The sequence below is a fragment of the Podarcis cretensis genome, assembly GCF_951804945.1.
Source record: "Podarcis cretensis genome assembly, chromosome: 18".
Lineage (NCBI taxonomy): Eukaryota > Metazoa > Chordata > Lepidosauria > Squamata > Lacertidae > Podarcis > Podarcis cretensis.
The window spans coordinates 7,564,506-7,579,049 of NC_137188.1; the positions used below are offsets into that span (position 1 = coordinate 7,564,506).

Genomic DNA, 14,544 nt, shown 5'->3' on the forward strand with positions numbered 1-14,544 from the left:
GCTTTCGTCGTACCACCAAGCAGCTTGAAGCGAAGGGTTGAAGGAAATTGTGGACACAAGAAATCATGGGATTTCAGAGCTTGGGGGTCCCTTAGCCCAAAATCTCCGCTGAATGCAGAAACCTGGCAGCGGGGTGAACTAAGCAACCCTCTTGGTCTCTTCCAACTCTGCAATTTTTTGCTTCTATGATTAAGGCAGGGGTAGGGAAGCGGGTGGCTCTGTGAGTTAAACCACTGAGCCTCTTGGGCTTGCAGATCAGAAGGTCGGTGGTTCGAATCCCCACAACGGGGTGAGCTCCCGTTGCTCGGTCCCTGCTCCTGCCAACCAAGCAGTTTGAAAGCACACCAGTGCAAGTAGATAAATAGGTGATTCTGGAGGGAAGGTAAACGGCGTTTCCGTGCGCTGCTCTGGTTCTCCAGAAGCGGCTTAGTCCTGCTGGCCACATGACCCGGAAGCTGTACGCCGGCTCCCTCGGCCAATAAAGCCAGATGAGCGCCGCAACCGCAGAGTCGGTCACGACTGGACCTAATGGTCAGGGGTCCCTTTACCTTTAAGCAACCTAAGGCCCATGGGCCAGATGCAGCCCAATCGCCTTGTAAATCTGGCCCACGGATGCTCCAAGAATCAGCGTGTTTTTACATGAGTATAATGTGTCCTTTTATTTAAACTGCATCTCTAGGTTATTTGTGGGGCACAGGAATTCATTCATTATTGTTTTTTCCCAAAATATAGTCCGGCCCACCACAAGGTCTGAGGGACGGGGGACCAGCCCCCTGCTGAAAATTTTTGCTGACCCCTGGATTAAGGGTTTGGTTTTTTTTGAGAGGAATGGCTCGGTTGGTAGAGTAATAATCTCTTCATACCAGGGCTGTGGGTTTGAACCCCACTTTGGGTGAAAGATTCCTGCGTTACAGTGGGTTGGACTAGATGATCCTCAGGGTGCCATCTAGAAATCTGAGATTCCGGGCGGAAATGACCGGCAGAATCCGAGACCAGGGAGAAGAGTTGGTGGAAGGAGATTGGAAGAAATTTAAAATTTATCTACAGAAACGCTGTAAAATTTTTGAATGTTAATGACGTTGGAATGAAACAAAGTGGTTCTAGCAATAAGGCAAAATAAGAATATGCAAGAATGGATTAATATCAGATGAAAATTTGAAGTTAGAATATGTGAGGATAAACAATTAAGGGTAAATTAAGAGGGTATGAATTTGCTGAACAAATTTTTAAATGGAATACAAAAAAGGAAGGTGTGAGGAAGTCATGAAAATAAGTAAATGAGTGGTAAGATATCAGAAAGAGGGATTTTTATTTTTTCATTTTCTTTTTACGTTAAATTTTGGTTTTTGTATTTTCTTTGTGTGTTCTTTGTTTACTGTTTACTGTTTTGTAACCCTTTTCTTTTTGTTAAAAACTTAATAAATATTATTTAAAAAAATAAAATAGAAATCTGAGATTCCGTATCGTGAATGCGTGGAATCATCTGCCACATGATGCGGTGGGGATATTAGTGTGTAAAGGGTTTCAGCATGCAGAGAAAAATGGCCAAGATAGGGTTAAGTCAGGTATGCCGCTTAATTTGACATGTGTTTGTCCTGTACCTGCAACTGCTTAAGCCTGTGAGAGTGATTCAGCACAATCTAAATCAGGGGTCAGCAAAATTTTTCAGCAGGGGGCCGGTCCACTGTCCCTCAGACCTTGTTGGGGGCCGGACTATAATTTGGGGGGGAAATAATGAACAAATTCCTATGCCCCACAAATAACCCAGAGGTGCATTTTAAATAAAAGCACATATTCTACTCATGTAAAAACACCAGGCAGGCCCCACAAATAACCCTGAGATGCATTTTAAATAAAAGGACACATTCTACACATGTCAAAACATGCTGATTCCCAGACCGTCCGTGGGCCTGATTTAGAAGGCGATTGGGCTGGATCCGGCCCCTGGGCCTTAGTTTGCCTACCCATGCTTTAGATAGCCCTTTTTTAAAAAAGCAAACAAACGTAATGGCGTCCAGTATATTCTAAATAGTATATTCTAATAGGGACGCGGGTGGCGCTGTGGGTAAAAGCCTCAGCGCCTAGGGCTTGCCGATCGAAAGGTCGGCGGTTCGAATCCCTGCGGCGGGGTGCGCTCCCGCTGCTCGGTCCCAGCGCCTGCCAACCTAGCAGTTCGAAAGCACCCCCGGGTGCAAGTAGATAAATAGGGACCACTTACTGGTGGGAAGGTAAACGGCGTTTCCGTGTGCGGCTCTGGCTCGCCAGATGCAGCTTTGTCACGCTGGCCACGTGACCCGGAAGTGTCTCCGGACAGCGCTGGCCCCCGGCCTCTTGAGTGAGATGGGCGCACAACCCCAGAGTCTGTCAAGACTGGCCCGTACGGGCAGGGGTACCTTTACCTTTACCTATATTCTAAATATTATTTTTTGTTGTATGAGGGTTTGGGCCTCTTTCCTATGGTTTGCTCTTTTCTCCATAGCCACAGGTTTCAGGTCATTGCGAAGTTTCTGTGTCCACTTTTGAGTCTCGTTTTAGCTCTGTCCCTTTCAGATTTCAACATAGTGTTTCCCAACCAGATGATACAACCAAAACCAAATGGGTGGCATTTCTGAGAATCCTCTTGTTCCCTCCCTTCCTCTTCAACTTCCCATTCGTGGAGAACCTTTCAGGGACCGGAGACCTCCTTGCGCCAATCCGTTGCTCCCACGATAAGGCAAAAGTCGAACAGATCCACTGTGGAAGGGATAGTTTGCTGGGCGAAAGCGACCGAGCTGCAGGTAAGCATCCCTCAAACTTTCCATTCCTTGTCCTTCATGCTGAAGCAATGTCCCCAGGATCATCTCAGCTTCCGATAATCTGAATTGTGGAGCGTTCAGAACAGGGAGAGCCGTGTCAAAGCGAACCTGCGAATGTGGGAATACATTGGTACCTCAGGTTACATACGCTTCAGGTTACAGACTCCGCTAACCCAGAAATAGTGCCTCGGGTTAAGAACTGTGCTTCAGGATGAGAACAGAAATCATGCTCCGGCGGCGCATGGCAGCAGGAGGCCCCATTAGCTAAAGTTGTGCTTCAGGTTAAGAACAGTTTCAGGTTAAGAACGGACCTCCGGAACGAATTAAGTACTTAACCTGAGGTACCACTGTATCTGCGGCTGCAAAATGCAGTACAGTGGTATCTCGGGTTAAGAACTTAATTCGTTCCAGAGGTCCGTTCTTAACCTGAAACTGTTCTTAACCTGAAGTACCACTTTAGCTAATGGAGCCTCCCGCTGCTGCTGCCGCGCCATTTCGGTTCTCATCCTGAAGCAAAGTTCTTAACCTGAGGTACTATCTCTGGGTTAGCGGAGTCTGTAACCTGAAGCGTCTGTAACCCAAGGTACCACTGTACTTCTTGTTGTTTTCCCGAGTTTCTGGTTTTTAAGGTTCTCCAAGGTGCGGGTGTACGAGTGTCTTTCCCAACCTGGTGCCCACCAGATGTTTTTGACTGCAGTGGGGCATGTTGTAGTTGTAGTAGGACTGAACCCTCTGGGCCAGAGTTTCCCAAACTTGGGTCCCCCCAGATGTTTTTAGACTACAACTCCCATCATCCCTAGCTAGCAGGTCAGGGATGATGGGCATTGTAGTCCAATGGAGACCTAATTGGACTGGAGACCTAAGTTTAGGAACCGCTGCTCAGACTGTACGTGTGAGGTTCCTTCAGCCAGTCCCACTCAGAGGGAATACATCATGCCTCCCAGATCGAGCACAATTGCAGACATTCTTTTAATACAGTGGTACCTTGGGTTACAGGGACACGGGTGGCGCTGTGGGTTAAACCACTGAGCCTAGGGCTTGCCAATCAGAAGGTTGGTGGTTCAAATCCCCGCGACAGGGTGAGTTCCCGTTGCTCGGTCCCTGCTCCTGCCCACCTAGCAGTTCAAAAGCACGTCAAAGTGCAAGTAGATAAATAGGTACCACTCCGGCGGGAAGGTAAACGGCGTTTCCGTGCGCTGCTCTGGATCGCCAGAAGCGGCTTAGTCCTGCTGGCCACATGACTCGGAAGCTGTACGCCGGCTCCCTCGGCCAGTAAAGCGAGATGAGTGCCGCAACCCCAGAGTCAGCCACAACTGGACTTAATGGTCAGGGGTCCCTTTACCTTTACCTCAGGTTACAGACGCTTCAGGTTTCAGATGCTTCAGGTTACAGACTCTGCTAACCCAGAAATAGCACCTTGGGTTAAGAACTTTGCTTCAGGATGAGAACAGAAATTGTGCTCCGGCGGCACAGCGGCAGCAGGAGGCCCCATTAGCTAAAGTGGTGCTTCAGGTTAAGAACAGTTTCAGGTTAAGAACGGACCTCCAGGTACCACTGTACTGAGTCCCAATCCTGAACACTGAGATCTTATACTGAGTCAGACCATTGGGTCTCTCTACCCCAGTATTGTCTTCCCTGACTGACTCTCTAGGACTTCAGGCACTGTTTCCCCAGCCCTGCCTGGGATTGAACCTGCAACCTTTTTCCTGCATTGTTGGGGGCTGGGCTAGATGACCACTGGGGGACCCCTTCCAACTCTGCCGTTCTAGGATTCTAGGATTCATGCAAGGCATGCGATCTACCCCTGAGCCAATCAATAGAAATTGGCGGACAAGGTTTCCAAAGTTTATTGGCGCTCCGTACAAGCTCCTGCCATCCCCGCCCTCTCGCCTCTGGTCAACAAAGACAGAATAAATTAAGAGAAAAGTAGAGATATGATGCAAAAGCAGTCAGCTGGCACAAGTCCTCCAAGCCGGAGAATTTGCAATCGCCTGACCGCAGAACGTTGCAGAATTGCACAAGTGGGAGGGAGCAGCGGCGGAGAAGGAGGAAGGGCCTTTTTTAGAAAGAAGAAGAGGGAAGAAGTTCATTTGCCAGCCAGCCAGCCATTCCCTTTTCTACAGAGCTCCATTTCATCTTCACCCACACCCTGGGCCACATTCTGTTCCCGCACCCACAATTCAGTATTCTGCGGTCACTACTACAGTGGTGCCTCGCAAGATGAAAAGAATCCGTTCCGCAATTCTCTGCGTCTAGCGGTTTTTTCGTCTTGCAAAGCAAACCCATTGACGGCTTAGCGGATTAGCGCTATTAGCGGTTTAGCAGCTTTTAGCGGCTTTTAGCGGCTTATCGGCTTATCGGCTTAGCGGATAAGCAGCCTAGCGGCTTAGAAAAAGGGGGGGAAGGGGGGAAGTCGGAAAAACTCGCAAGACATTTCGTCTTGCGAAGCAAGCCCATAGGGAAATTCGTTTTGCGAAGCGCCTCCAAAACGGAAAACCCTTTCGTCTAGCGGGTTTTTCGTCTTGCGAGGCGTTCGTCTTGCGGGGCACAACTGTACTATGATCGCCGTGACTTGCGGCCAATGCAAATATCACGGGACATATCCTGGGAACTGTAGATTACCCCTGTAAAAACTACAATTCCCAGCACCCTTAAGAAATGACACTTTTGGGGGGGGGAGCCATGTGCTTTAAATGTACAATGTGGACAGGGGTCAGCAAACTTTTTCAGCAGGGGGCTGGTCCACTGTCCCTCAGACCTTGTTGGGGGCCGGACTATATTTGGGGGGGAGGAAATATGAACGAATTCCTACGCCCCACAAATAACCCAGAGATGCATTTTAAATAAAAGGACACATTCTGCTCATGTAAAAACACGCTGATTCCCTGACTGTCCGCAGGCTGATTTGGAAGGCGATTGGGCCCCTGGGCCTTAGTTTGCCTACCCATGATGTGGATGTCTGTCCTGCTATGTTTCTCATCCTAGAATTGCAGAGATGGGAGGAACCGCCGGGATCCACCTCCCTGTAATTCAGGAATCTTTTGCCCCACACGGGGCTTGAACCCACGAGCCTGAGATTATGAGTCTCATCCACTTTACCAGGAGCTAGCTCTGCCCAAATTATAAGTTTTGCTTTCTCAAGCTGGGCGGGAGACCATGCAGGTATTTACAGGGATGCAAATGAATGAATGGGACACGGGTGGCGCTGTGGGTTAAACCACAGAGCCTAGGACTTGCCGATCAGAAGGTCGGCGGTTCGAATCCCCGCGACGGGGTGAGCTCCCGTCACTCGTTCCCTGCTCCTGCCAACCTAGCACTTTGAAATCACGCCAGCACAAGTAGATAAATAGGTACCACTCCAGCAGGAAGGTAACCAGCGTTTCCGTGCGCTGCTCTGGTTCGCCAGAAGCGGTTTAGTCCTGCTGTCCACATAACCCAGAAGCTGTATGCCGGCTCCCTCGGCCAGTAAAGCAAGATGAGCACTGCAACCCCAAAGTTGGTCACGACTGGGCCTAATGGTCAGGGGTCCCTTAACCTTTAAATGAATGAATGGAATATTTATTGCTAAAAGCTATAAGCCGTCACAACTGGTCACAATACAAATAATTGATGTAAAACTGAACAACAACAACAGCAAAGCAAACATACAAAAATGGAAATATCACATATGCATAAGTTAAGATCTCCACATCTCACACTCCCCCTTATGATACAGTGCTACCTTGGTTCTCAAACGCCTTGGCACTCAAACAACGTGGAACCCAAACACTGCAAACCCGGAAGTAAGTGTGCAAACTTTTTTTTGAAAGCCGAACGTGCTCCGTTTTGAGTGCCACACTTCCATTTTGAGTGTTACACCGAGATCTGTCTGTTTTTGCTGTTTACTTCAAATTTTTGTGGTTTTTGTGACTGTGTGGAACCCAGTTCAGCTACTGATTGACTGATTGTGTGACTGCAGTAAATTGTTTTTTGCTTTCATTTGATGGATTGGTGGTCTCGCTAGATAGTAAAACCCATGTTCAATTGCTGTTTTAGGGGTTGTTTTTAAAAGTCTGGAACAGATTAATCCGTTTTGCATTATTTTCTATGGAAAAACGTGCCTTGGTTTTGGAATGCTTTGGTTTTGGAACGGACATCTGGAACGGATTAAGTTTGAGAACCAAGGTACCACTGTACTTGTCTTGGTACGTAGCTCTCAATTTACTTGCAGCCAAGGCAAATTTTCAGGGATGCAAATAAACTCACTCTCTCTCTCCATTCATTCAGAGTCGCAGGATGGATTCCTCAGTCCTGATCTGTATTCTTTGCGTGGGGTTATCCCTTCACTGCTGCCGCCTCCAGGCTCTCCAGTGCCCCCCTGTGGCCACCCCAAGCAATATCACCGAGTTCTCCTGCTCCTCCCCATCCCTTAGCCATTTCCCAGCTGGCTTCCCTGAGCGGACGACCCTGATCTCCGTCGAGTTCACAAACATCTCCAGCATTGGTGAGGATGCGCTGCTGGGGTTGCCCAAGCTCCAGGAACTTCACCTATCTAACAACAGGCTGGAGGACCTTCCCGGCGGCCTCTTCCGTGACCTCCCAGAATTGAACACCTTGGATCTCACAAGCAATCTCCTGGAAGATCTGCCTCCGTCAATATTTGAGAATTCCAGCTCGTTGAATCATCTGTTTCTCAAGATGAACCAGTTGACCAAGTTGCGGCCACAGTGGTTCCACCCGTTAAGGCAGCTCCAGACCCTGGATCTCTCCAACAACCAGCTGAAGGACGTTCCCCCCTCCTGCTTCAGCAAGCTGGAGAATTTGACAGCTCTGGACCTCTCCTTCAACTTCCTCCACCAGCTCTCTCCACAGATCCTGGAGGGAATGCCTCTTCTGGAGCGGTTGGACCTAGGAGGCAACCATCTCCACTCCATCGCAGACAAAACCTTCCAGGAGGTCCCACGCCTGGGTTACCTCTTCCTCCAAAACAACAGCTTAACCCGTCTCCCACCAGGAATCTTCCAGCCTCTGAGGAATCTAGATACCCTGTTCATCTCCGACAACCAGATCGCTTCCTGGGACCCTGGGTTCTCAGGCCAGATCACAAAGCTCAGCCTCGACCTCGCCAGAAACCCATGGGTGTGTGATTGCCGCATGAGCACCTTCGTCGACTGGGTGATGCGTCATTCTGCCGTCCTGTACTCCAGGGAAGAAGTGGTTTGTGCCTCCCCCGAGAGCCTCAAAGGCTGGGTGGTGATGTCGCTCAAAGAGGCTGAATTTGGTGTTTGCTAAATCCTCAGTACATAACCAGGGTTTGCCCAGCCCTGTCCCTAAGGAGGATGTTGCGAGGAAGCTCCAAAATCATGTATTAGATCAGGGGTCAGCAAACTTTTCCAGCAGGGGGGCAGTCCGCCGTCCCTCAGACCTTGTGGGGGGCCAGACTATATTTTTTTTGGGGGGGGGATAATGAATGAATTCCTATGCCCCACAAATAACCCAGAGATGCATTTTAAATAAAAGCACACATTCTGTTGTTGTTGTTTAGTCGTTTAGTCGTGTCCGACTCTTCGTGACCCCCTGGACCAGAGCACGCCAGGCACTCCTGTCTTCCACTGCCTCCCGCAGTTTGGTCAAACTCATGCTGGTAGCTTCGAGAACACTGTCCCACCATCTCGTCCTCCGTCATCCCCTTCTCCTTGTGCCCTCCATCTTTCCCAACATCAGGGTCTTTTCCAGGGAGTCTTCTCTTCTCATGAGGTGGCCAAAGTCTTGGAGCCTCAGCTTCAGGATCTGTCCTTCCAGTGAGCACTCAGGGCTGATTTCCTTCAGAATGGAGAGGTTTGATCTTCTTGCAGTCCAGGGGACTCTCAAGAGTCTCCTCCAGCACCAGAATTCAAAAGCATTCATTCTTCGGAGATCAGCCTTCTTTATGGTCCAGCTCTCACTTCCATACACCACTACTCTACCATAGCTTTAACAAAAAGCACACATTCTACTCATAGAAAAACACGCTAATTCCCGGTCTGTCCATGGGCCAGATTTAGAAGGCGATTGGGCCAGATCCGGCCCCCAGGCCTTAGTTTGCCTACCCATGTATTAGATTATTTGTCCCAGGATTCAGCTATCTACTCAGCTATCTATTCCCCTGCCATCTGCTGTGCTACCTGATCTTTCTAAACTGAGAGATGCCAGAAATTGAACTCAAGACCTTGCACAGGCAATGGTTGAATTCTGCCGCAAAGCTTTGCTATGGTTCCTCTCCCCAAATTGCTGTCAGTGCCCTCATCCGCACTCTGTGTTTAAAGCAGTACAGTCAAACCTCAGCTCCCGAATGCCTCCGTTTTGGAAAGTTTCGGCTCTCCCAACACCGAAAACCAGGAAATATTTGTTGTTGACAAAGGACAGCTGGGCTATATAAAGGGCCCCATTATCTTCAGTAGCTTAAAAGGTAAGGGGACCCCTGACCATTAGGTCCAGTCACGGATGATTCTGGGGTTGCAGCGCTCATCTCGCTTTATTGGCCGAGGGAGCCGGCGTACAGCTTCCGGGTCATGTGGCCAGCATGACTAAGCCGCTTCTGGCGAACCAGAGCAGCACACAGAAACGCCGTTTACCTTCCCGCTGGAACGGTACCTATTGATCTACTTGCACTTTGACGTGCTTTCGAACTGCTAGGTTGGCAGGAGCAGGGACCAAGCAACGGGAGCTCACCCCGTCACGCGGATTCGAACCGCCGACCTTCTGATTGGCAAGTCCTAGGCTCAGTGGTTTAACCCACAGCGCCACCCGCGTCCCATTCATTCATTTGCATCCCTGTACTCTGTTCCGCGAGTCTATTCGTCTTGCGTTTTTTTCGTCTTGCGAAGCAAGCCCATTAGCGGCTTAGCGGATTAGCGCTATTAGCGGCTTAGCGGATCAGCTGATAAGCAGTTTAGCGGCTTAGAAAAAGGGGGGGAAGGGGGAAAAACCCGCAGGAACTCGCAAGACATTTTCGTCTTGCGAAGCAAGCCCATAGGAAATTCGTTTTGCGAAGCACCTCCAAAACGGAAAACCCTTTCGTCTAGCGGGTTTTCCATCTTGCGAGGCATTCGTCTTGCGGGGCACCACTGTAAATACTAGGTTGGCAGGAGCCTGTAAATGCTAGGTTGGCAGGAGCAGGGACCGAGCGACGGGAGCTCACCCCGTTGCGGGGATTCAAAAGTCCTAGTCTCTATGGTTTAACCCACAGTGCCACCTGCGCTTAGGGCCTCATCAAACCTAAATCTGGCCCTGCCCAGGTGGCGCCGTAATGATGATGTGTAACAGAGTGTGAGAGGCAGTGTGATAGGAATTTTGAGGTCTTAGATATATGGTAAAGTTCATAAGCGTACCAACCAAGCACGTACATAGATCAGCACAGGAAGACCGACCTGGAACCATTTTGATTCCTAAACTGAGCAAATGTTTTCTCTGCAAGGTCAAAGTGGCAAACCTCCCCATTGTCTCTTTCCTCACAAATCCTGTCTTAAGGGCACATTTAAGATATGACTAGGGTGTGAGCCTGTGACCTGGCCCAGGAACTAAGTATTTATCACTACAAAAGACTGGCCAGGCTCCCCAGGCAATCCAATCAAGTAACCTGCCAGACAGGAGATAAACAACGAAAGGAGAAAAACAACATTCAAATTTCTGTTTTAGACCACCTTTTCTGTGATGTAGGTGTGATGTATCTGAGGGGTGGTCTTAAGTTACACCCCTTCTGTGATGTATGTATGATGTTTCTGGGGGTGGTCTTGATCTACAGGGTGGCCATTTCAAAAGTCTTTATAAGGCCTTGCGTGCCATTGTTCTGGGCAGTGGCGTAGCGTGGGTTGTCAGTACCCGGGGCAAGGCAAGTAATTTGCGCCCCCTAACCCTAACCCCCAGATGTTGCGCCTGGTGCGGCCGGCCCCCCCGCACCCCCCACGCTACGCCACTGGTTCCGGGTCCCTCCTCTCCTGCGTGTGAGGGGAGTTGCAACAGTTCAATACAGATCAGGCTTACTAGCTGCTTTGCTTCTCAATATTCTCTGGTTGGCCTCTGTTACTTTCTCCTACCAACAGGGAACCTACGTAAGGACTCTATATGGGCTCTTGGATGCCCCATAAGGGAAAAGGGGCAATTTTGGTTTACAACAGCAGGGAGCGCCACATTTTAACATCACGCAGGGCGCCATCAAAATTTGACATCTCCAAATCTGCCATTGCACCTCCCTCTATCTACTGAGACTCGAGGCAGCACCATGTTTGAAAATTAGAGAACATTCACACAATTAGCCATTGCATGGCCTTCCCAAATACAGTGGTACCTCGGGTTAAGTACTTAATTCGTTCCGGAGGTCCGTTCTTAACCTGAAACTGTTCTTAACCTGAAGCACCACTTTAGCTAATGGGGCCTCCCGCTGCCAGAGCACGATTTCTGTTCTCATCCTGAAGCAAAGTTCTTAACCCGAGGTACTATTTCTGGGTTAGCGGAGTCTGTAACCTGAAGCGTATGTAACCCAAGGTACCACTGTACATGCAACCAGCTTTCCAACATCCTTTTGGCAGTCAGCAGCTAGGTTTGCAATTAGAGGGAGCAAGAGTAATGATATATTTATTTGCCTCTTCGGTTAGTGTGGTTTCCCCTCCTTTTCTTTTCCTCTCCTTGGTCCCCATCCCCATTAAAAAAGAAAAAGAGAAAGAAAGGAATGCTGTTAATTGGGAACAAAATGCGCCATCTTATCCACAAATATCTCTCGCCCGGAAATTTATTGCGAAGCTGCGCTCCCATGGAAGTTTTAAATTAAACCCAATTGCTTAAAGATGTTGGGCAATTTGCTGTGATTTAGCTGTGCAATAAAACCCAAGCGCCAAAGCGTATTCGCCAACCCAAAGGAGGCTGGGTGCTTTGTCCTTGTCGGTCTCGTCTTTGGGGGGGCCCCCCCTTTCCTTAAATAAGAATAAACAGAGCTGTTTGTGCACACAGGAAAGAATAAAATTAAGAATCAGACCTGGGCGAGGAATCCTTTTCAGCCCGAGGGCCGCATTCGCTTGCGATGAACCTTCTGGTAGCCGGATGCAAGTGTCGGGGTGGGGCCAAGGGCAAAATTGGGTGGAATTCTTATGCTTATGTGCACATCTGTAGCTTGAAACACTGCAAGGTCATCTCAAGCTGCCTTTTTATGTGGAGCGTGTGGGATGTGATACACAAGTAGCAGTCAAGTACGACATTCCTTGTTTTCCTAGAGTGGACATGCAGGGGAGTGTTTGGTCCAGCCAGTCGAGAACTTCCTGTTTCCTCCTGGCTGGGACATACCGTATTTTTCGCTCTAAAAGACACACCAGACCACAAGACGCACCTAGTTTTTGGAGGAGGAAAACAAGAAAAAAAATATATTCTGAATCTCAGAAGCCAGAACAGCAAGAGGGATCGCTGCACAGTGAAAGCAGCAATCCCTCTTGCTGTTCTGGCTTCTGGGATAGCTGGGATAGCTGCACAGCCTGCATTCGCTCCATAAGACGCACACACATTTCCCCTTACTTTTTAGGAGGGAAAAAGTGAGTCTTATAGAGCAAAAAATACGGTACTTCCTTTTGCAGGTGACCAGAGATGGACGTGACCTTACCTGTCCAGGTAACAAAAGGGACAGGGCATGAAGCACCCCCTCTCTTTGACTTCCTCCATCGTTGGAGCACCAGCTTTCAGCTAGAAATGCTCTGTTGGCTCTCAGCCAACAGAGGACACTGGGACTATCTCCATATGGGATAGGTCAAGGGTCAGCAAATAGCAGGGGGCCGGTCCACTGTCCCTCAGAGCTTGTGGGGGGCCAGACTATATTTTGGAAGAAAATAAATGAACCAATTCCTGTGCCCCACAAATAACCCAGAGATGCATTTTAAATAAAAGGACACATTCTACTCATGTACTCATACACTAAAATATCACACATTAAAAACTTCCCTTAAGATGTCTTCTGAATGTCAGGTAGTAGTTTATCGCTTTGATATCTGATGGGAGGGCGTTCCACAGGGCGGGCACCACTACCGAGAAGGCCCTCTGCCTGGTTCCCTGTAGCTTTGCTTCTCACAATGAGGAAACTGCCAGAAGGCCCTTGGGGCTGGACCTCGGCGTCCGGGCAGAACGATGGGGGTGGAGGCGCTCCTTCAGGTATACTGGACCGAGGCTGTTTAGGGCTTTCAAGGTCAACACCAACACTTTGAATTGTGCTCGGAAACGTACTGGGAGCCAATGTAGGTCTTTCAAGACCGGTGTTATGTCGTCTCGGTGACCGCTCCCAGTCAGCAGTCTAGCTGCCGCATTCTGGATTAGTTGTAGTTTCCGGGTCACCTTCAAAGGTAGCCCCACGTAGAGTGCATTTCAGTAGTCCAAGCGGGAGATAGCCAGAGCATGCACCACTCTGGTGAGACAGTCTGCAGGCAGGAAGGGTCTTAGCCTGCATACCAGGTGGAGTTGGTAGACAGCCGCCCTGGACACAGAATTGACTTGCGCCTCCATGGAGAGCTGTGAGTCCAAAATGACTCCCAGGCTGTGCACCTGGTCCTTCAGGGGCACCGTTACCCTATTCAGGACCAGAGAGTCCTCCACACCTGCCCGCCCCCTGTCCCCCAAAAACAGTACTTCTGTCTTGTCAGGATTCAACCTCAATACAATAAATGGCCAAATAGCCTGACTCCTTGTACTACTGAAGTACCATTTGTGCCACGTAACCATTGTTCATCCAGCACCAGTCTACTTCGCAGGGTTGGTTTCACAAAAGGTAATCTAAATGTTTGAAACACTCCATTGCTATTTATTGCTGAGTGCTTTGACGTTTATCGCGACGGCCGATTTATTTGTTTTCCAGGTAAAAATATGGCGAGCAAGCCAAGCTTATTTACTAGCTGCCATGTACAGAAGTGAGAGCTGGACCATAAAGAAGGCGGATTGCCGAAGAATGGATGCTTTTGAATTCTGGTGCTGGAGGAGACTCTTGAGAGTCCCATGGACTGCAAGAAGATCAAACCTCTCCATTCTGAAGGAAATCAGCCCTGAGTGCTCACTGGAAGGACAGATCCTGAAGCTGAGGCTCCAGTACTTTGGCCACCTCATGAGAAGAGAAGACCCCCTGGAAAAGACCCTGATGTTGGGAAAAATGGAGGGCGCAAGGAGAAGGGGACGCCAGAGGACGAGATGGTGTTCGAGTGTTCTCGAAGCTGCCAACATGAGTTTGACCAAACTGCGGGAGGCAGTGGAAGACAGGAGTGCCTGGCGTGCTCTGGTCCAGGGGGTCCCGAAGAGGCGGACACGACTAAACAACAACAACAACAAATCATATGCATGCTTTCCTGGGAGTAAGTCCAAAACCAGGCTTACTTCTGAGTAAACTTGGATAGTATCGCACTGTGCGTTAGCGATAATTTTGAGGAAACCCCCCACGAACCAGTCTTGCCTTTCATTCTATCAGATATTAATATTAAATATATTGGGCTGTAGCCAAATAAAGCCTCCTCAGGCCACTTAATGAAATTAATGGATCTCAGTTAATTGTGTCCTTAATGCCTTTGCCTCCAGGAGAACTAACATTGGGTACGAGCCATGCAGACAAATTCTTTTCTATTATAAAGTTGCAATAGTGTACAATGTTGGAAGATTGAGATTAATTTTGAAATAATGTAGGGAAATGGATTTAATGATTTTTCAGCAATGCATCAGCGTCTTTTGCATAGTAAAACAAAATGGAAGCTATTCTGAGCATTATTAAAGGGAAAAC

At 48.9% G+C, this 14,544-nt stretch overlaps 1 protein-coding gene across 1 annotated transcript; it reads left to right on the forward strand.

The window, feature by feature from the left end:
* Positions 1 to 1,541: 1,541 nt before the first annotated feature.
* On the forward strand, positions 1,542 to 8,252 carry LRG1 (leucine rich alpha-2-glycoprotein 1; the record flags this gene model as incomplete). Its single annotated transcript, XM_079961121.1, is given in 4 exon segments — positions 1,542 to 1,565; positions 2,480 to 2,752; positions 2,754 to 2,777; positions 7,062 to 8,252. Coding segments are annotated over 4 exon segments (1,326 nt in total). The 3' UTR covers positions 8,067 to 8,252.
* Between the last annotated feature and the right edge of the window lie 6,292 nt (positions 8,253 to 14,544).